At 42.5% G+C, this 22,106-nt stretch overlaps 1 protein-coding gene across 7 annotated transcripts in view; it reads left to right on the plus strand.

Annotated features, from left to right (window-relative positions):
* Window positions 1-22,106, plus strand: part of SHROOM2 (shroom family member 2) — a 189,535-nt gene that overhangs the window by 54,794 nt on the left and 112,635 nt on the right. For all 7 annotated transcript variants that reach the window (XR_005592685.1, XR_005592686.1, XM_039520010.1 and 4 more), the window contains exon 2: window positions 13,628-13,779. Coding sequence is in view for 5 of the 7 variants with exons in the window: in XM_039520010.1 (XP_039375944.1) it covers window positions 13,628-13,779 (152 nt within the window). In the remaining 2 variants the exon portion in view is untranslated. The remainder of the gene's footprint in view (window positions 1-13,627; window positions 13,780-22,106) is intronic.

Below are 22,106 nucleotides of genomic sequence, written 5' to 3' on the forward strand. Positions count from 1 at the left end.
CTGCACTCTGGGGCTTCCAGGTGGGAGCAGGGAGCCTGGATGACAGTGAGGAACTGGGTGGCAGCTTTTAGTGGGGAGCGCTGTGCGGATCTGAGATCCTGGACTCTCAGCCCCCAACACTGCCCCTCTTAAGTGAGTGGAGGAAGTGTTCCTAGTGAGCGCGCGCATCACCGACAGACGAAAGGTAGTGTGCACATGAAAACTGCAGTAATTATGTGGTCACCTTGAGTTTGTAGTGTAGACATGCCCTAAGTTAACTATTTCTTTTTCTCTAAAGTGGCTTCCTGTATTATCTGCTAATGATTTCAAATGTTGCTTTTCAGAAAGATAACCTACACCCATAGTAGGCGTAGAAGTACCTTCTGTAACCAAAATTTCTCATTCGTTTCCCATATGAGTTCTGCTGGGAAGTGTTGCGTTCTATGTGTACTTTCAGATTGCTTAAAATAAGTAGAGTTTTGTTTTTAATTAAATGTTTTAATATTATCTAGCACTTCTATTGCACCTTCCATCTGAGGATCTCAGAGTTTTTTACAAACACATTGTGAACAAGTTTAATGAAAAGTTGCACTTTTTCTTTTCAATAAATAGAAAGAACAAACCTCTCCATGGTTGCTTTGAGTTGATTTCAATAATTGGAACGATTTCATTTAGTTATTGGATACTTTAGCAATGACGGTTGGTCTGTGTTGTATATGTTATTGTCCAGGGCAGGCTGGCTAGATGTAACAATGTTTCCATGGGATGGATAGGAAGACCGAGAACCCAGTGATGTGGAAATGTATAGTAACTGTTGAGTATAACTTTGAACCTTGAGATCATTGAAATTATTTTTATATTGGATCTAATTTATTTTCTTTCGGGTTTCTTGAAAAAAAGTTGAAACAATTTGTGTTTTATCTTAGAACCCCGACTCTATTCTTAGCAGCAGCCATAATACCACAAGGTAACATATATGCAGACCTACCCCGTGGTAAAAAGCTTAGTTGATGTTAACTGCTACGAGAAGTAATCACATGTCTGAAATGATCCTCAAACTTGGCAGGTGGAACTATTAAGAAGGTAGATACATTTTAAATTACGTGTTTTAGGATGAAAGTCTTGTAAGAGTCCTCTGAAGCAATTTCTTGCATGGTACAAGTATATAGCTTCCTTTTTATTCAGGAATATTTGAACAGCCCTGGCTGGGATGATTTAGTTGTTGTTGGCCCTGCTTTGAGCAGGGGGTTGAACTAGATGACCTCCTGAGGACTCTTCCAACCCTAATCTTCTATGATTCTATGATTAGTTGAAAGGACAATTTAAAGGTGTCGTGTAAAACAGGCTTGAAATATCCACCAACTCAGGATGAGCAGGAATCTCTCTTGAGCAAATACTACCAGCTTCTGAATCAATATTTAAAGTTTTCAGTTAAAGAAAGAGTTTCTAGTTCTTGTGGTTGTGAATGTAACTTTCCCAATGTGAAGTGAAGATTACGTTTAGACAAGAGTATAAATAATGCAATAATGTCTGCCTAAATTTGCTGATGATTCAGGTGCCTTTTCTGCTGCTCATACTCTTTCCCAAGTAGCAGCAGAGTGTCAGTGTGCAAGAATGGATGATGCCAGGAGAAGCAATTGGATGCTCCCGCAGCCGTGAAATTGAGCGTTCTCAGTTGTTCTGTGGATGCACAGGCAGCCCAGTTGGCATATGGAGGCTGTGAGGGGATGGAACATGCTCAGTGAAGATGGAATCTTTGGAGAATTTAGCTGCCAAACTCTAAGGCCTGGTCTACACTACGAGGGTGGGGGGTTGTCGGACTAAGGTACGCGACTTCAGCTACGCGAATAGCGTAGCTGAAGTCGAACTACCTTAGTTCGAATTTCCTACCTGTCCAGACGCCGCGGGATCGAACTCCGCGGCTCCCCCGTCGACTGCGGTGGAGTTCCGGAGTCGACGGGAGCGCGTTCGGAGTTCAAACGATTGCGTCTAGATTAGACACGATCGTTCGAACGCCGAGAAGTCGAACGCTACGCGTCGACCCGGCGGGTAAGTATGGACCTACCCTAAGATGTCTCTTCTGCACATGTGGAAACTGATATTTTTTTCACAGACTTTATAACTTGGACAGATATTTGATGTAGATCAGAGGTTGGCAACCTGCGGCATGCGTGCCGATTTTTGATGTCACGCGGCGGCGGCCTGAGCCGCTCAACCCGCAGCCACTCTGGGGTTCCCGTTGCTGGCCCATTGCCAGCCGGGGTCCTGCCGCCGGTCCCACTCTGCACCCACTGCCAGCCCGGGTGAAGGAACCCCAGGCTGGCAGCGGGCTGAGACCCCGCAGGAGCCAGCAGCCAAAACCTCAGAGCGGGGGCGGGCTGACCCGCTGGCCCCTTGCCAGCCGGCAGGGGCGGCTCCAGGCACCAGCACAACCAAGCGCGTGCCTGGGGCAGCAAGCCACAGGGGGCGGCCGGGCGGTTGCCGTGAGGGCGGCAGTCAGGCTGCCTTCGGCGGCATGCCTGCAGGAGGTCTGCCGGTCCCATGGCTTTGGCGGCAATTTGGTGGCGGGTACACCGAAGGCGCGGGACCGGCGGACCTCCCGCAGGTGCTTTGCCGAAAGCCGCCTGACTGCCGTGCTTGGGGCGGCAAAATACATAGAGCCGCCTCTGCCAGCCGGGGTCCCACCGCCGGCTCCACTCAGCACCTGCTGCTGGCCTGGCTGAAGGAACCCCACACTGGTAGCGGGCTGAGACCCCGGCTGGCAGGAGATGGCGGCCGGGACCCCAGAGTGGGGGCGGGCTGAGCCACTCAGTTGCTGCTCTAGGGTCCGGCTGCTGGCCCCTTGCCAGCCAGCGTCCCCGCCGCAGCCCCGCTCACCTTGCTTCCGGTTGGAGTTCCAGCGCAGGCCCCCTGCCAGACAGGGTCCAGGCATCCGGCCCTGCTCAGCCCTACCAGCCGCCAGCTCCACTCACCTCAGCTGCCGATCTGGGGTACCAGCCGCTGACCTCCTGCCAGCCGCGGTCTGGATCTCTAGCCTTGCTCAGCCTGCTTTCCGGCTTGGAGTCCCAGCAGGCCACCCTGGGCTCTGCTCCTGGCCTTGGATCAGTGCTCTGCAGCCTCCCCACTGTGGCCCACCGTCCCCAGCCTGGGACAGTGAGGGTTGCACACGAGGCAAGAGGGGGTGCAGCTCAGCACCCCCATCTTAAAATTGCTTATATCAGACCACGCTGCATTTGACCTTGTGCCTGCCTTCTATTGCCTTTTTTTTATCCCACTGAGAGTTGAAGGGAAGATTTCACAAAATGGCAACTCCTAAGAAAGTGAAGCTAGATGTCTGATCATTTCAGCCTGCTTGGACACATGCATTTGGATATATTGAAAAGAAGGACCGTGCTATTTGTGCTTTCTGTTATGAAAGTGTTGCTTTTTGCACATCAAGTATTGGACGACATTTTGAAACAAAGCACGAGAAAACCTTTCTTGACGAAGCAGACAAGACTGAATCGATCAAAAAGGCACTAGTAGTCTGAGAGGCAAAGCAGTGTTTTTAAAAGCTTAAGTGTAAGTAAAAATCAAGCTACAGAAGGAAGTTAAAGATTGCACAGTGCATTGCAAAAAATGGAAAGCCGTTTACAGATGGGGAATATATAAAAAGTTTTTCTCAGCAGTTCGGAGATTTTGTTCAATGATTTGCCAAATAAAGATACAATCTAGAATAAAAGATCTGCCCATCTCTGCCAGAACAGTTGAGAGACGCATAAGTGAAATGGCAGAAAACATTAAGGAAAAGCAGACGACTGCATTGAAAGACACAGCAGTGTTTAGTGTTGCAGTTGATGAGAGCGTGGATATAAACAATGTTCCACGTTTGCTAGTTGTTGCAAGATATTGTGCTTCCGATGAAATACAAGAGGAACTTTGTTGTCTAAAACCCCTGCATGGCACAACAAAAGGGGAAGATGTACTGGAAAGTTTTGTAAACCATTTTGAAGAATGAGGAGTTATCATCAGAAAAATATTGTGTGTGACAATAGATGGTGCTCCTGCCATGGTCGGAAAACAGAAGGGATTTGTAAAGTTACTTGAAGATCAAATTGGCCATCTGACAGTCAAATTTCACTGAATCATCCATCAAGAAAACCTTCATGCTAAACTTTCTAATTCAGAGCTTAATAATGTGATGAATACAATGGTGCAAATTTTGAATTTCATTGTTGCTTGATCTGCTTTGACTCTCAGACAATTTCAAGCACTGCTAGAAGAGATGGACAGTGTTTATAACGACATCCCACTTCACAGCAACATTTGGTGGCTAAGTCGTGGCAAGGTTTTGGTGCGCTTTGTAAACTGTTTTCATGCAATCAAGGCCTTTTTGTCGGAAAAAGAACAAAACTACCCCGAACTGGATGATGACAAATGGCTGTGTAAGCTCATGTTTCTACCTGATATCACCACTCACCTAAACGAACTCAATCTCTGTCTCCAGGGTGCAGGGCAAACAGTTCTGGATCTTTATGAAGCCTGGAAAACATTTGTTGTGAAACTAGCAGTTTTTTCCGGGGATATTCAAACTTCTACTTTCCGCTACTTCCAACTCATAAAAGAGCTATTAACACATTGCACTGTCAATGTCGATGAGATTGGAAAGTACATGCAAGAACTGGAATCAGAATTTTCTGACAGATTTCAAAATTTCCAGCGATTTGGCCCAAGGCTTTCTTTTCTAATTAAACCTGAAAAGTTCAACGAAAGCGATTTGGATTTGTCTGTGTTTCAGTGAATCGGTGCTGAAGATTTCGAAATGCAACTCATTCAGTTAAAAAGCTCAGAATTGTGGGCATCAAAGTTTGTGGATCTGCAGAGCGCACTTGAAGCTACCAAGAGAGATCATGCATGGGGCCTCTATTCTGACCTGCTGGACGTCCCTGCCAGTGAAATTTAACTGAAGAAAATTGTGTTTGCAATGCTTTCAGCATTTGGATCCACATACCTGTGTGAACAGGTATTTTCACACATGAAATATGTGCTCTGTCCCTCTCGGAGCCGGTTAACAACTCAACACTCAGAAGCCTGTGTGCAGCTTAAAGTATCCAAATACATGCCAGACATTGGAAAATTCAGCAAGGAAAAGGAAGAGCAGGAATCACTAAACTGATAAGATCTGCATTTTAATTTAATTTTAAATAAAGCTTCTGAAACTTTTTGAAAACCTTGTTCACTTTACATATAACAGTAGTTTGGTTATATAATATATAGACTTAGAGACCTTCTGAAAAACATTAAAATGTATTACTGGCACGTGCAGCCTTAAATTAGATTGAATACATAAAGACTCGGCACACCACTGCTGAAAGGTTGCCGACCCCTGTAGATTATGTCCATGCTCCAAACCCTGTAGGCACTTGAGCTTCCCAATGAAACAGCTGTAATAATTTTTTAACATGAGCAAAACACATTAAACAAACTGCTATCTGGTACAAACATAAATAGTTATTGGTGGTTACTTTTTAAAAAGTCATTCATATTATAACAGCAACATTGATCTGCACATTGTGTTAGAATAAAATATTAGTTGTACATTTTAACCTTAAAGAGGGGAATTTGGATTGTTTTTCACTAGACTTTTGAAATTCCTCCTTCTGGTTTGAGGAACTGGTTTGAGTTTGAGTTTCAGCCAGGGCTTTGGAGTGGAGCCTGGAGCTGGAGCGTGGAGCAGCTTTGGAGCAATGGAGCTGCAGGTTTTTGCCTGGAGCTGGAGCAGAGCCGGAGCACAGCTCCAAAGCCCTGGTTTCAGCCTTGAAGCTGTTTGTAGAGCTGTGAAAAGTCCCACGGAAAAATGTGATGTTATAATATAAACGGTTGCAGGCCTTTAATCATAACAGGAAAGGCACAATTATAAACATTAGGTAAATATACAGCTCTTTACATTAAAGAGCCATATTGAATGAAAGCTTTTCAAAATATGATTTTTAACGCTAAGAAATTGTTAAGCAAATGCCCAAATGCTTAAAGATGACAAACTATTTGAGAGAAAGGAGGACCCATGACATTACTCCAGGAATAGGAGATGGTCTCTTCCTTCATACTTTCTTTTCCATATTGATTTGTAAAGGCATTGGTGGATACCAGAGCCCGTTTCCATCCAAATTAGAATTTGGGGTATCTGGATTTGAATTGGGATTTTATCTCTGCGTGATCATGATGATGGACATTTTATGAGAGCAGTTTTACACAGATCTTTATCCCCATCCTATGGTTCTCGGTGGGGTGGAAGAGGGAGTGTCTCAAGGAGCTACCACCTCCAGTACATTTTGAGGAGGAAGTTTGCTGGGTCAACTTGTTCAAGACAGTTTATAAGGATATTAGGGAGCAGTTCAGTGGAGGAGGTGGATGGACTGGACACAGGGCATTGTATTAAAATAGAAGTTAGAACTCTGTCTTCACTGCAGTTGCCTGTGACTATTGCTACCAGTCCTACGAGGAGCACTGGGTGATCATCTGGCTATAACACTGGTGTGGCCAACTTGTACATTTATATACCCAAACCACAGGCCCGTCTTACACATTTCTCTTCTCTCGACACTAAATAATCCTCCTTCCATCCTATTGCCATGTAATGAATGCCCAGTCTGAGGAATTGGAGAGGAAGGATGGGCCAGTGGTTAGGGCGCTAGCCTGGGACTTCAGAGACCTATCTTTGATTCCTTGCTCTGCCAGACTTCCTATGTGACCTTGGGCACTCAGTCTCTCTATGCCTGAGATCTCTGTCTGTAAAATGGGGATAAGAGTATTTCCCTACCTCACAGGGGTGTTGTGAGGATATTGAAGACCAAGACAGTTGGATACTAAGTCAGTGCCATACAGGTACCTAAATAGAATTTGTACAATGACGCTAATTTACCACAAACACGTCGTCTTCTGAACAACTTACTGTAATTTACACCACTACTAGTCTCTCCTGCGTTTGACTTGTAGAATTCACTGGTAGATGTACCTACTTACTACCAAATATGGATGTAACCCATACTGCGTATTCATTGCATAACAGTGTGCAGAGTAACCGGATGTGGAATTTGTTATGGTATCGTTGCAGGCCTAATAAATGAATACTAAGCTTTAATTATAAAGGATTTTTTCTCCTCATTCTTCATTGCATTGAGTCAGTGTGTCACTGCTTCATTTTACTTGTCTATCTCCAGCGATTTCGTTTGATGTTTTTTTTTTCTTTGATTAGCTGACCTTTTTACTGTCACTCTGTACTATGAGTATCTAATGGATTTTTACAGATAATCAACATACCAGCCAACACAAAGCTATTTTTTGTTTGGGTGATAAAGCATATTTTTATTCATGGGGTCACTGCTGATAAGAGAGTCCTGGTAAATGGGGCTACTTTCCCTGTGTTTGTCTGTTTCACTCTCCCCTCCCCCAAAGAAAGGAATCTCCAAGGCCAAGAAGCTGATACAATGTTGTTCTAAACGAAACTAGATACTGTGTGACGCTGCACTTCCCCATCCTGTATCCTGCTTGTTTATGCAGGTGTTTCTACGGGAATGTGGGTATTTAAAGTTAGCCAATGACAGCTGATAAAAAACAGCAGTTAAGGGTCACATTCTAAGGACTCTTGCATCTCTGTCAAGCTTCATCAATTTAAATGTCTACATGATCAACTTTTCCCGTTTCCCTTATGTGTTACTAACCTGGGATATAGGTTTGTGAGTATCCTTTGAATATGCAGTACACCTTACTGTGACTATTCCTTTGTGTGGAGTGGGATGAAGGTCTCCAAAGAAGGAGAAACACAAAGTACTTACCATCCTGTAACACACACACACACACACACACACACACACACACACACACACACACACACACACACACACACACACACACACACACACACACACACACACACACACACACACTCACGTTACCCATGTTTAGTTTGTTCCTTCGCCTGATGCTTCCTGAAATTAATTGTAGCCTCTCTTTCCATAGGAACAGACAGTATATCAGAGTTCAGACAGTATTTTTAATGAGAGAACTTTGAGAGAGTTTTCATACCCTCAACCCATACTCAATTCTTCATACTAAAGTTTTTTGGGTGACATTGCAGGAGATGCATTTTTGGAAGATGTCTTTTTTTTTTTAAGTCTGATGCCAGGACAATTTGCTCTTGATTATTTCCATTTGTCTCTTAAGCCTGGACAGCACACGCAGTTTATACTGGTATTACTGTGTCAGTTAGGGTGTGACTGTTTTTAGTTTTTTGGTTTTTTTACTCTATAGTGCTATACCAATACAGCCCTTAGGGTGGATACAATTATACAGGTATAAAGCACCTACCAGTATAGGAATAGCTAAAAACACCTTTTACTGATATAATTGCATCCAAATTAAGAGAGTTTGATGTTAAGTCTTTTTTTAATTTATAGCAAAGTATAGATACCAGTTGCATTACCTGGCCTTCCTCTCTATCTCACTGAAAAACTATTAAATTCCTGTATATGGCTGAAGGTGGAGAAAGGGTTTTTTATAATAGGAGTCTGCATCTCTACCTGTTCTCATCTTGGTTCACCCTGCGTTGTGGATGTTGGCTGATTGTAGACCGACATGGCGTTAAATATTTTGCCATGTTTTTGTTGGCTACTCTTGCCAGATCCAATCTTATAGCCTTCCGCTGACTTTTTTTTTAAGGCTTTCTTGTCCAATATTTACCTTGTTTGAAATTTAAATATGAATATCAAGCCCAATTTTATGTGTGTTGGGTGGGGGGAGGATTTAAAATTTGGATCCAAATACATAACATTTCATCATTTCTAAACTTTCTCCTGGGTTTGCTTGCCCCACTTGTCCTGTTCCTCTTCGAGGAAATCTTCTTCCAAGTCTGACAAACACAAACTCATCTGTGCCTATTGCTGATGCTCAACTAATGACATGAACTGACAATGACAGTAATGCTGCTCACTCTTGTTCATTCCACTAAAATAATCTATCAAAGTAGGGTCGTTGGTGGTGCAAATGAAATATACAGTTTAACTCCCTAAATGTGTGAATGAAACAAATGGAGAGGACCTGCTCTCTGGCGTGGTTTTGGGCAGACGGTCAAAGTGACCTGAGTCAGATTCCTGTCTCTCTTCTAGTGAGAGTGCAAAACAAAAAGAAACACCATGTTCAGTACTTTGTGTAAATGAGAAATGGTTCCAGCCCCCTTTTGTCCTGATGTTCCTAGTATTTATCAGAATGTGTATTGAGAAACATTTTTTTGTGTGAATACATTTTTAGCGTATCTGTGTGTATTTGAGGTATGAGAAAAAATTGCACAATAGTTTTCACAAGGGCATTTGGCAGTACTGAAAGAGTTCTACGTTTGTCTGTGGGGCAGGGTTGTGGTTCCAACAACAGTCTGATAGAGTGGAGAGTACATCTGGTATACAGATAATATGATGGAAGTAATAAAATCAAAATTCACGAAGACAGGGAAATTAGAATGGCAATAGTAGGAGAAAAGGGGTATAATGTTTTTGCAGATAGCTTCTCCTATCAATTTGTTAGTTAGTTTTACTTTGTGTTCAGTTGCTGGTAGAGCCTTTATCTTAGGGAGGTTTACTTTAGAGACGTGTTGGTTGAAAAGCAGTTTCTTAGTGTAATTAAAATGGATTGTATTTTTCCCCCTAGCAAATACTCATACTTGGACCAACAAATACATAATTGAATGGAATTATGTTGTTTATACACACATTCACTGATCTGTGTTCAAACCAGCAGGGGAAATTTATGCATGAATCCTTTTAGCGCAGGAGGATTGTTACTATATAAGATTGTATATGTTTTATTCTTTTTATCTGCAACTAATTTAGAAGCAATATGTGAAGAGACCCACTTTCAGTATTTGTCAGTGGTGCTTCAGCTCAGTCTCGTTTTTCAGTTGTGATTAATGTTGTTTTGGACATGCCCATAAGTCTCTTTGGAAGGCTTATGCTATGTGGAATGTGCAGTTCCCCTGCTGAAATGAAAACTCAGAGGGGGTAACTGAATACTCTCTTCAGTCAGTGTATTTCCAGCTCGAAATAAAAACAAAGAGCTTTGCTGAGAACAATGAAAATTCCTTGAAGCCCTAGGAGACGGGACTTAAAAAGTGACACTGTCAAGGTCGTAAGGCTCAGACCTTCAAATTGCTTATAACCCAGTGGCACAAAGTCTTTCCAGCCCTCAGGGCTGAACCAGTACCTTGCCAGGAGTTTAAGGGCCACAAGTAATTTACATGTAGATATGTTGCTTAAAACTCCAAACCACAACATATTATACATCTTAATTTTTATTCATCCCGGGTTGACCTCCATCCTCAACCCCATGGTCTAGTCATTCACCACTGCTTTTCATTGACATTTCCCCATGCTCTATGCTCCACCATGCTTCAGGTTTCAAAATGCATATCATTTAAAGGTAATCCAGAAATGCAGTGAAACACTTAAAGGACTTGAGAGCACCTTTTGGAAGGGTCAAGATTCACGTGTCCCCAGGTGCTCATCCCCTCTCTTAGCTTTGATTGACTGGTGACTCTCTTCTGTGGCAGCCTATAGCAACTATGTATTTCCATCACTGACTCCTTGATCTCCTAACCTGTTTGCTTGTATGGAAGTGTGATTTCCATTCTAGTCCCTTGCTCTTCACTCCACCATACAGCTGAAGTGAGATTTTAATTTTTTAGTGAACCCATGAGATTCGCATAATACCCTGGCAGTTGTGAGTCATGGATTGTGCATTAATTGTAACTGGATGTGGAAACTTACCTGAATTGTAATGATCAGCATTTTTTAAAAGATACGATTTGAAATCTACTTTACTATTATCAAGTAATTTAAAAAATAACCACTGTTTTAGAAAGGTCTACACATACAAAATATTCAGTGCATCATTTTTTACTTAGACATTTTTGAAGAGAGAAGGTGGGGTGAGGTATTTTATTGGACCAACTTCTGTTGGTGAAAGAGAGAACCTTTCGAGCTACACAGAGCTCTTCTTCAGGTCTAGGAAAAGTATTCAATGTAACAGCTAAATACAAGGTGGATCAGATTGTTTAGCATAAGTAGTTAACACATCTCCTAAGGACCATTCAACAAGACAATCCTCATGTTAACTCTCATCATTCCAAGAAGTATTGCTTTATTTTATCATTTTACTTACAACTGTATTGTTGAAGCATTGCTTTTTTTAAATTTCAGTTTATAAACAGTCTCAAATATCCACTCCTGAATTGTATTGGATCCATATGCCTTCTTTGTTGAATGTATCATGGCAGATACATTCTGAATACGTGTTTTGTTTGTTTGTTTGTTTTGTTTGTTTTTTTACTAATTATGTAGTAAATGACATGGCCTGCTTTTGAATACAGTAGAATGTAAAACATTGTTATTTGTTTATGGTAATAACTATGATGTGCTAGGTGTTTTGCAGCGATTTCAAGAGAGTACAGGCCCTGTGCAGAGGAGCTCACTATCTAAGAACTGGTAGACAAAATTATGGAATGAGGAACAGCTAGTATGGAATTTTTATACAAGTCAGTTAGATTCTCTGTAGGAACACAGCAGAAGGAGGTTTTCAAGAGGGCTTTGAGTGTGGCCAGGTTAGGGGCCCTGCGGATGGACTCGGGACAGTTGTACCATGCATAGGGGACAGTATGAAAGAAGGCTTAGGGATGATTGTGCAAGAAGCAGATGAGGCTGAGGAACACTGGAAGAGCAGAAGCAGTTTGGGTGGGGGAGGCATGACACAAAGCCTGACAAAGATGGATAAGCAGGGAGGGGGAGAATTTTATATAGAGCTTTGAAGGTGATGACAAGTGTTAAATCTGCTGTAATAGTAGATGGTGAACTAAAGGAGGGATGGATTCAAAGAGGGGAATGACATGATCATGCAAGAAATAGGACTTTAGTGGCTGCATTTTGTGTGGACTGAGGGGGAGGCCAGAGATGATGTGGTATTTTGAGTTGGGATATAAAGAGGACCTGAATGAAAGATTTAGCTTTGAGAATGGAAAGAAAATGGCAGATCTAGGAGTTGAGGAAGAAATGACAAGATTTGGGTATGGTATATGAGCAGATGAGAGGGAAGAGTCAAAAATTATCCCTAAATTGTGGATTTGAGTGACCAGAGGGATGGTGGTGTGTGTACATAAAAGAAGTTAAGGAAGCCAAGGCCCTGATTTGCAAAAGAGCTGAGCACCTACAACTACCATTGAAGTTAATGGGAGCTGCCAGTACTCAGCAAGTCAAACTCTTGTTGTGTTTTTTAAGATTAACAACATCTATAGTTAATACTAGGTTTATGTCTTATGTGGTGACGGAAATGGTCAAATACTAACTCTTCTTACTTTATCTGCCTGTCGATTAATCTGAATATTATGAATAGTTTGAGTAAAATGTGACCAGTAACATTTTCTGTAGTCCAGGAAGGGTGCTAGGAAAAGCAGTGCATGCCTTCCATTGATGCACACCATGAATGGCCACCTTACCTGGGTATGTGATACATTCAATCTTTCCTTACTAGTTCTCAGACCTCCCTCTCTCTTCCCAGCCAGAGCTGCTGTGTAATTCTATCAAGCATTGTAAAATCCTTGTTTTCTTAAAGGAAATACCTTCTTCCAACCCTAGAAATGAGTTAAGTTAGACATCGGATTCATTACATTAGTTCATATTTCCCAGACGCAACTAGTTTCACAATATTTTGGTTACCACAGCATGTCAAACATCTTTTGGTGGAATGTGGTGGTGGTGGTATCAGCTAACTCATCTGGAAATCTAGATTTTTAAAGTGTTTGTCTAAGGCTTTTTTGTGCAAGCAATGATTAACTATATTGGCCACGCACTGAACAGAGGTGAGGCTGTCAAACTCAAGATCACAGGTACCCTTGGCTTTCACACCAAGGACACAGCTGTACTAGAGGCATTACAATGGCATGGCTACAGCTATGCTTCAGTAACGCCATAGTGTAGACACTTCCTATGGCAGTGGAAGGGGTTTTTCCATTGATGTAGGCAAGCCACCTCCCTGAGCAGCAATAGCTAGGTCAATGGAAGAATTCTTTCAACTAGATGCACCTACGCTGGGGGTTAGGTCAGTGTAACTCCAGCGCTCAGAGGTGAGACTTTTTCAGGCCTCTGAGTGCTGTAGTTATGTGAAATAAACTTTTCAGGCCCTAGATTTTTAGTGTTGTAGCCTTCTGCTCAGGTAGCCCTTCCTTCCTCTCTTTTCTCCCGCCTGGTCTATGCTTCAAACTTAGATCAACTTACCTATGTCACTACCACTGCTCGGGGAGGTGGATTACTTACCTTGATGATTAAAACCATTCCACTTCTGTAGGAGGTATCTGTGCTATACCGCTGCAGCTGCATAGCTGCTGTAGGAGCCGTAGTGTAGACATGTCCTCCCTCTCCCTCATAATGCTTATTTCTGTTTCATTACTTTAGCTCTAAATATTTTTAACAAGCAAATAATTCTTTTGCATTTTAACCACTTCAATGTGTTACTAATTACCCAGTTATGTAGTACCAATAAACACAATGAATGTTTTTTACTTTTTATCGTTAAAAAGAATGTAGTCATTATTTGTTCTCAATCCTGCGTTTTTGAATTGCTTTGTCTTCAGATTGAAGAAGGGAGCAAAGCTGCAGCTGTTGACAAGTTACTGGCTGGAGACGAAATTGTCAGCATCAATGACGTGGGCCTCTCCGGGTTCAGACAAGAGGCGATCTGTCTGGTGAAGGGATCTCACAAGACTCTAAAGCTTATAGTGAAAAGGTAAGCTCCTGATGGACAGCCAGAGGGCTGGATGCTGCCCGGCTCTGCTTAAAGATTTGTTGTTTTACGTTATTCTTTGCACGAGTCTTATAAGGTGTCATTCACATTTTTATGCACAAAGATTATATGTTGCCTCTTGTTCCGAAGGAGCACAGAATCTTGGTGAGATGAAATGCTGTGCAGGCATCGTATGGGGGAGTGAAGGTCCAAGAGCTTTGGTGTGCTACAAACAGAATTATTTCACAGCTTCAGTCTCTAATTCAGGAAGAAGGGACGGGAGATGGCAGGCTTGCCCTGGCATTGTGGCAATAATGACTCTGTTGGGTGCAATAGCTACATATGTGATTGTGAGGAATTAGTTTTGTGAGGGGCTGGGCGAGGAACAGTTTTTTCATCCCGCAAGAATTTTTGAGATTTAAAAAAATATAGATTTTTCATCCTGAATCGGGATGAAAAGTCAAAATCTGAAAAAATTTCATGAATCAAAAATATGGAAAAATAAATTCACTCAGTTCAATGAAATGTTTCAGTATTATCATTTTACATATGTACTATACAATAGCTTACATTTTGAAACAGCTTTTTATGTTGACCTTTAAAATGGACACAAATGTTTTGAGAATTTCAGAAAAACATTGAAACAAGTTTCAAAACGGGAAATCTGTCAGAACTGATTCTTTCCTGCAAACCGTTTCAGATTTGATGACTCAACCTCTTTTGATGGGGCAAAAAAAATCTTGTCAAAAAATACGTGATGAGCTCTTTAGTCATGTGCATTGCGGATGGTTGTGTTTTAGAAGTGAAAAGTGCATTTGTGTAGAGCCAAAGAGAGTATTGTGCTGACTGGGTGATACAGCACATCAATTTAGATTGGCTTGAATGTTAATGTTGCCTTAAATGGTGAACCTTAGTTTGTGGAGATAGCGTTGATAGGAAATGAACATGAACATGTTACTTTTAGCTTAAAAAGGGCTTTCTTGTGGGGATGGAAGAAATTAGCAGAGCTGCTGAATCTGTCACCCAAACAGATGGTGCAATAACTTACAATTCTATGAATAACAGGTTCAGGGAGTTCTACCAAAATTTGTACAGCACCAGGACTAATAAATAAAAAATTGTCTGGACTATGATATAAATCATATTGGTCTCCATCAACTTGATCCTGCACTGGCTACTCTGCTGGAAAAGATTTCTCATTAGAGCAGTGCTGCTCAAACTATGGTTCGGGACCCCAAAGTGGGTTGCAACCCCATTTTAATGGGGATGCCAGGGCTGGTATTAGACTTGCTGGGGCTGGGGCTGAAGCTGAAGTCTGAGCCCCACCGCTTAGGGCCAGATCCCAAGGGCATCAGCCCTGGGTGGTGGGGCCAGGGCTGGCTCCAGGGACCAGCCCAGCAAGCAGCTGCTTGGGGCGGCCAACGGAGATGGGCGGCACATCCGGCTCTTCGATGACAATTCGGCGGCAGGTCCCTCCCTCCCTTTTTTTTTTTTTTGCTGCTTGGGGCGGCAAAAACCCTGGAGCTGTCCTTGGGTGGGTCTCAGGTTACAGGCTGGCCAGTGGGGCTTTGATTTTGGCCCCCACGTGGGGCAGTGAGGCTTGGGAAGGCTCAGGCTTCAGTCCCTCTTCCTGGGATCGTGTAGTAATTTTTCTTGTCAGAAAGGGGTCACGATGCAATGAAGTTTGAGAACCTCTGCATTACAGTGTATTGCATCAACCATCTGTGCTCTAGATCAGCGGTTCTAAACCAGGGCTCTGAATCCCTGAGCCCTGGTGCTCCCCGTGGGGAAGAAGTTCTGAGCCCATGAGCAGTGTTGGGGACATAAAGGGCGTTGCGCCCTCAGCAAACTGCAGCGCAAGAGCACAGCAGTCCTGGGGGCAGCACTACTCCTCACCCCCCATCTCCTCTTCCCGCCACCTGGCCAGGTTGGAGGCGGGGAGCCGGAGTCAGGCAGTGCGGGGCAGCTGCTGCTCTGACGGGTGCCATGGAGCAGGCAGCGGCAGCGTTCCCTGCTCTCCTGCTGGTGCCCCAGGTTGAAGCTGCTCCTCAGCTCCCAGCCCCCTTTGCTCCCTCAGAGGCAGCTGGTAAGAGCCCTCCGGGTGGGGAGACCCGGCTCCGTGGCGGGCAGACCCCTCCGGGAACAGGGACCGCAGGAGAGTCCTTCCAGCACACAGCCCCTAGTTCCTCTCTCCCTACACCTTTAGCTACCCCCGTGCCTGCACACAGCCCCTAGCCTCCTCGCTCCCTGCACCCACAGCCCCCCTCTTGTGTGCACACAGCCCCAGCTACCCCATCCCTACAATTTGAGCTACCTGTTGTCTGCACACAGCCCCTGGCTACCCCCCTTCCTGCAACCTAAGCTGTTTTCAGACTTTTTTAGCTAAGTCTCCCACCTTTGAGTTATAATTTTTGGTTGCTGGGTGGACTGCTGAGGTGAGTCATTGGGTGGAGGTGGCACTTACTCCCTGGACCCCGCCATGTGGAGGTGGCTCTAGCCTCGCTGCCCCCCACAAAATAGAAGTCAAACTACACTTATGCCCATGGCCCCTGCCAGAGACCCCACCCCCACCCTGCTGGGCCCTGGAGTTTTTATAACATGTCGAGGGGGGTCTCAGAGAGGAAAAGGTTGAGAACCCTGCTTTAGATAGATGGTCTGCTTATTTGGTATCCATAAAATCTTTTCTACTCTGTCTAAAGCTCCCATAAATATTGACACATTAAATATTGTGATTACTAACCTACTATGCAGAATCTATGCGAGTTCTGATCTGTCTGGGAAACTAGTAGGAGGTTTTTTGTTGAAACATCCTAACGTAGGCATAGCTACAGCATTAACATGATGTTGGGGTGAATAGAGACAGGTCACCCCTCTCATAGAGGCAACTCCTGTCTCCTCCTCTGAGGTGTTAGAGGTTTCTTTTTGGAGCCAATAAATCACATATTCACTGGTTAGGGATTTGCACTTGGATGCACAGGAGATGCACATGCCTTACAAGCTATACAGGCCAGTCCCTAGGTACACCCTGCATATGATTGTGTAGCAGACAAGGCTGTTGGATTCTTCAGTCAATCCGTTTCCATCCCTTTTCCTCTCCTTTCCCTTCCCCACTTCCATCACATGCAAGCAACATGGATGGTACTTTATTCATGAGGCTGAATGAAGTAGCAGCCTGGAGTGACTGGGGAGGGGAAAAATATACTCCAGCTCCTGAAGAACTCCCCAGATCACAGCCTGGCTGTTCATTTGGAGCCAGGATTTGTCCCTTACCCCGTTCACATCTGAATCGTTTCAGGGTGTCTGCATTTTCAGGAAGGCAATACCGTGTTCTTTGTTCACATTGTGTGTGTTTGGAAGGTTATTTTCACAGCCATAGAGCTAGAAACACTGCTTTTAAAATGAAAATTGAAAGTATGCAGATATCTATAAATCCTCATTGCATGCTTTCTATCAAAGGGTTCAAAATAGTCAGGGGATGGTGTTTTTTATTGTAAATTAAGGCAAAGTTTTCAGACACGTTCTGCTTTCTCTTATCCTATCCTCATCTCTTTTGGGGGTGGGGGTGGGAATGGCTACACAATCCCCGGACTTGATCAGTGAAAGAAAAAAAAATTCTTTCTTTATCTGCAAATTGTATTTCACTGATTTAGTTGGGTAGACACTGACCCACCAAGAGCATCTTTTTATTGTTGACTGTTTTTGTTTGTTTGCTATGTATCTTTGTCAAGCAATAGTAACCTTTCCTTAGAGTGTCAGTTTCTAATACTCTGTTTTCTCTGAGTGTCAAAATGACTATTTATTTTAAGCAAACAACTGATGTACTATGTGAACTTTCAATTCAGCAACCAAGTGCAGTGTTGGGTCACATTTGTCTCTGTTTAATAATTATATTTGTTCCTAATATCTATGGGAGTTATCTTGGTGGAGAAACTGGAAGGCTAAAATCTGGATTTACATCAGATTTTTTCCTTTGCTTGTTTATTGTGTGTTGTCAAAGGGTAACTCTTTCTGCAAGGATTAGAGTGAATCAAGGCAGAAAATAGCTTTTTAAATTTTTCATATACAAAAACCTTTTTCTAAAATTATATTCCTTTGAAATATAAAATAAGTTCTGTTGATGAAAGTGGGACCAGGCCAGAGAGCATTTGGTCTCTTTGCCATTTCTGAGCAGTTCACGCATTTGAAACTATTCCATCCAAGTCTTATGCTTTCATCCTTCACTTCTTTTCCTTATGCAGTAATTCCCAGCATATCTAATATCTAAGTCCTTTGAGACCTAGCATTTTAAAAGTCCAAATCTTGGCCGAGACTTAGATGGAGCCAAGGTTTGAGTGAAAAAGTTTTGCTGTGATGTTCAACAGCCTTCATTCACAATCCTGATAAATAATTTTAGTTGTCCTCATGCCAGGTGTAGTTATCATTTTGCTACTGTGGGTTAGTAATGTCAATTAGCTATCATAGAATTATCGATTCTGCCACTGGTCTTTAAATAGTCAAATGTCTGAATAGTTTATGCAAAAGAAAGTTGTTGGTATCCAAACAAAACTCTGTTTTGATACAGAATTCTGGCACTAGTCTGCAGGCCATCAACATGCTACCCTTGTTTGTTGATTTCTCTTTTGGAAATGCAGCAGGGTTGAGAGCTAGAAGTATATAAATCAGCTACAAATATTTGCCACTGTTGAGCCAGTCCCGTAGTACAGTAATGTTTGAAAATAGTTTACAAACATTAATGATTGAACAAGTGCAATGTTCTTTTGGTTTTGGTTGAATAAGGACCCTGTAGGATACATGTTGCTTAATCAAGTGGGTTTGTTGAAACAAAAAAATGTTAATTATGTGCTAGTTATTCAGTGTTATTGTGAATCACTTCTTGTGTTGGTGCCTTTTTTGGAGAACTAGAGAAGAAAATAAAGCGCATATTTCTTACAGGAACTGTTTGATTTCTCTTGGTAAACACGTACACAGTAGTTTGTGTATACACACATGATTAAAATAGCTCAGTACCATTGGTACTAAATAAGGGAGTGTGGGTGTATCTGTATATAATAAAATGTGTGCGCGCAATGTTTAAACGTTATTTCTCTAAATACCATTCTGGTTAGGGGTTTATGACACATGCTGTCATTCAGTATGTGTCAGAAAAGTGTTTTTTTTAATGCTCTGAATAATTGTTTTCATTACAAGTGGTGAGATTACTATTATAATAACAATAAATTGTCAAATAACTATAGTTTGTAAATCATATTCTCCCAACTGGACTCTGGTGTTTTTTATCCCCTGTTGGGGGGGGAAACAATAGTGTGACCTCTAAAAAATGCTTAGAAACTTACTTAAGTGGGGCTGAAATGCCACCCTGCAACTACACCCCGTATGTCTCATGTCCTTCAGTATCCATCCTGTATCCCACGTCCCTAGACACACAAACGTATATATTGTGTATACCTGGGTATCCATCCCATCCTTCCCCTCCTCTCTGTTCCCTAGGAACCTGCATCCCCTTTCTCTCCTGACCATGAGCTAAATCCAGGGGTAGGAGGAGAAAGGACATCCCCTCTTGGGATCTCTTTACACGCAGTTCCCACATACTGTCACTCAGGTTAATGAGGGTAAGGATGAGTGTGAAACTTTTCTCTGTTCCTGTGACCACTTTCCCTGCTCACCTCTGATTGGCTCTTGGAACTATCAACGGAGGGCAGAATATCTGAAGCTGGGGAAAAGGAAACAGGGGCTGACACAGGCATCCCTGCCCTGCAGTGACTTCTGGTGACAGGAGGCTGGGACTGCCACGTAATTCAACCAGCTGCCCAGGACTTTGGCCAGAATTGCAGATAACTGAGACTGGCTTTAAAACCCTAGAGTAGTGCTGGCATGTATGAAGGTGACATTTTTTCCCTTGAAAGTATTGTTTGTGTTGATGACTCTTTAAATTGTAAAAACACAAAATATGCTCAGAACATTGATCAAGCTTATTTCTCTAAATCAGAAGACAGAAAGCTGAATGTGCTTTAAAATTTATCTAAGTGCACCCCGACTGTTATGATTTTGTTTTAGATGTATCTTAATTTCCTAAAAGGAAAGAGACCAGAGTCTGAAAAGAACAAAATTACATATAATCTGAATTGTAAATACTCATGAGGAAATTTAGAGTCTTGTTTATTTGCATGTCACTTTGTTTACAGAGCCATCCTTTAATTGTGGCATAGCAGTGACAGAGCATATATGTATTTCCAGAGGGTTTCCCACATTCCACAATATGCTGTACGGTCTGCATCACCTAATATTTTAAGATGAGGCACAAAAGGTGTAGAGAATATGCATAGCTATGATATTTTAAGTCAGTATCATCCAAACAGTTACTCCATGGTATTGTGGAGTATTTGCCTATAAACCAACTTGATTCACGGAGAGGTAAATATTAGTAGAAGCAAGATATAAGGTCATTTTGGCATTAAATTAAACCCATGTTTTCTTGACGCTTGGCTCATTCACATGACAGGCAAAAATAAATCACAACAGTTACTCTCCCCCTTGTTGCCCTGTAAGCATTCATTCCCCTGTACTGGAACACATCTGTAGTGTGGACTGACCAAGAAAAGTTATGCTTATTCTTGGCATTTTCAGCCAGGTTTTTGGAGTAGCTCAAAAAACAGAGTTTATCATCTACCATCCCGTTTTCTCCTTCCACTTTCCCCTTTTCCTAATCCCATTGTTTTCACTTCACAGCCATGCATAGGCTTGCATGCAGTAGTCCTTACTTTAATAGGTGAGCAGGCACTCTCTGGCACACACACAACCACGCACGTTAATTTGTGAAAAAGTGGTTACGGTAGGATGTTTATGTATTATCTTGGAGTGTGAACATTTCCTCTTATGAGGGGGTGGCTACAAGAAGCACTTGGTACAGGTGAACAGTTCTAGGCTCAGATCCTTCAGACTGGCTGAGCTGTGTTTGAAAGAAGGTTAGTGGGAATGGTTGGGCAAAGGGTGAAGCCACCTGTACTTTTCCAGGGATTAGGGCTGGGTATGCCCACACCTCTATTCAGCTGATGGGGATAATGTTGATGGAGGCTTTACCCCAACTTGGAGTCAAGGTAGCTTGCATTGGTTGATAACTAGAGAATTACTGATTTAAAGCAAAGGTGTTTGCAGGTGTGAATGTATTTCACAGCCATGTTAGGGTGTGTCCACTGGATCTCTTGGATGTAGACAGGACAGGAGTCCAGCGCCCTTTCTTTTCATTTGCTTATTTGCTGTTGGTTCCTGGTCCCCCTTTAGCCTATTACATTGCTATGTCCTATAACATTACGTAGAGGCACTGATTTTGTTTATAAATTAACATCTAGAGCAAATATTTTTTTCTTTATTATAATTATAGCATATGTAGACTGACTTCTGAGAAAGCGGGAAGAGAATTGTTGGAATCGTTAAGGGGAGATGTATAAACTATGTATTTGAAAGGAAATCGTCAAGGCTAACAATGTCCATTTTTAAATCACAGAAGTTCATGTTAATTAATTGATTGGAAAAAGGGGGCATTAGAAGAAAAATAACTTCCTTGGGGTGACACATGTATGTTCAAACAACGCACATGTAATGGGCCTCCCCACAATTTGTATCTAGTGAGGATTGTTCCCCCATCTGCCTGACCATTGGACTGCTCATTTTATTTTCTCAAGAACAGAGTAGTGGCATTTCAGTATTCTTCTTGAATATGAAGGATTCTGTTGAGACACTTACCACTATTTTCCCACCTCGACTGTCTGGTTTTTTTTGTTCAGCTGTACTTTTGTTTAAATATGTTTTCTGATTTTACTTTCTCTGCACTGTTGTTGGCCCTCACAAGTTCATTCTGATTGTGGTGTGGCCATTGATGTTCCATGATAGGTCACCACGGCTGCCTCCTGGTTCCGTTCCAGGAATCTGCTCAGCTTTGGGCCTTTGTTTTCAGTGATACATGAATAAAGTCTGCAGGGTGACTGGCTAGCACCACTTCCATGAATAGATCTTGAATTATTATTATTATACCTAGTTTCTGAGAAGGGATAATGATTTGGTACTTTGAACTTTTTGTGTGCTTTTGTTTAAAAACATGGTTTGATTGTGGAAACCCTCTCATATGTCATTGATGTTTTAGCTACTGTAGTTAAAAAGCAGTGGCTTTTTAATTCCAGCTTCCTAGCTTTTGAAGGTCAAAAGGGACCATTATGATCATCTAGTCTGATGTGTATAACACAGGCCATAGCATTTCAGCAGGTGACCTGCATTACGGTGGTGTTTTGTGGGGCGCTTTGGGCAATGCACAGAAACTGCTCTCTGGGAAAGGCCTG

The sequence above is a fragment of the Mauremys reevesii genome, linkage group 1, assembly GCF_016161935.1.
Source record: "Mauremys reevesii isolate NIE-2019 linkage group 1, ASM1616193v1, whole genome shotgun sequence".
In the NCBI taxonomy this organism is placed as follows: domain Eukaryota; kingdom Metazoa; phylum Chordata; order Testudines; family Geoemydidae; genus Mauremys; species Mauremys reevesii.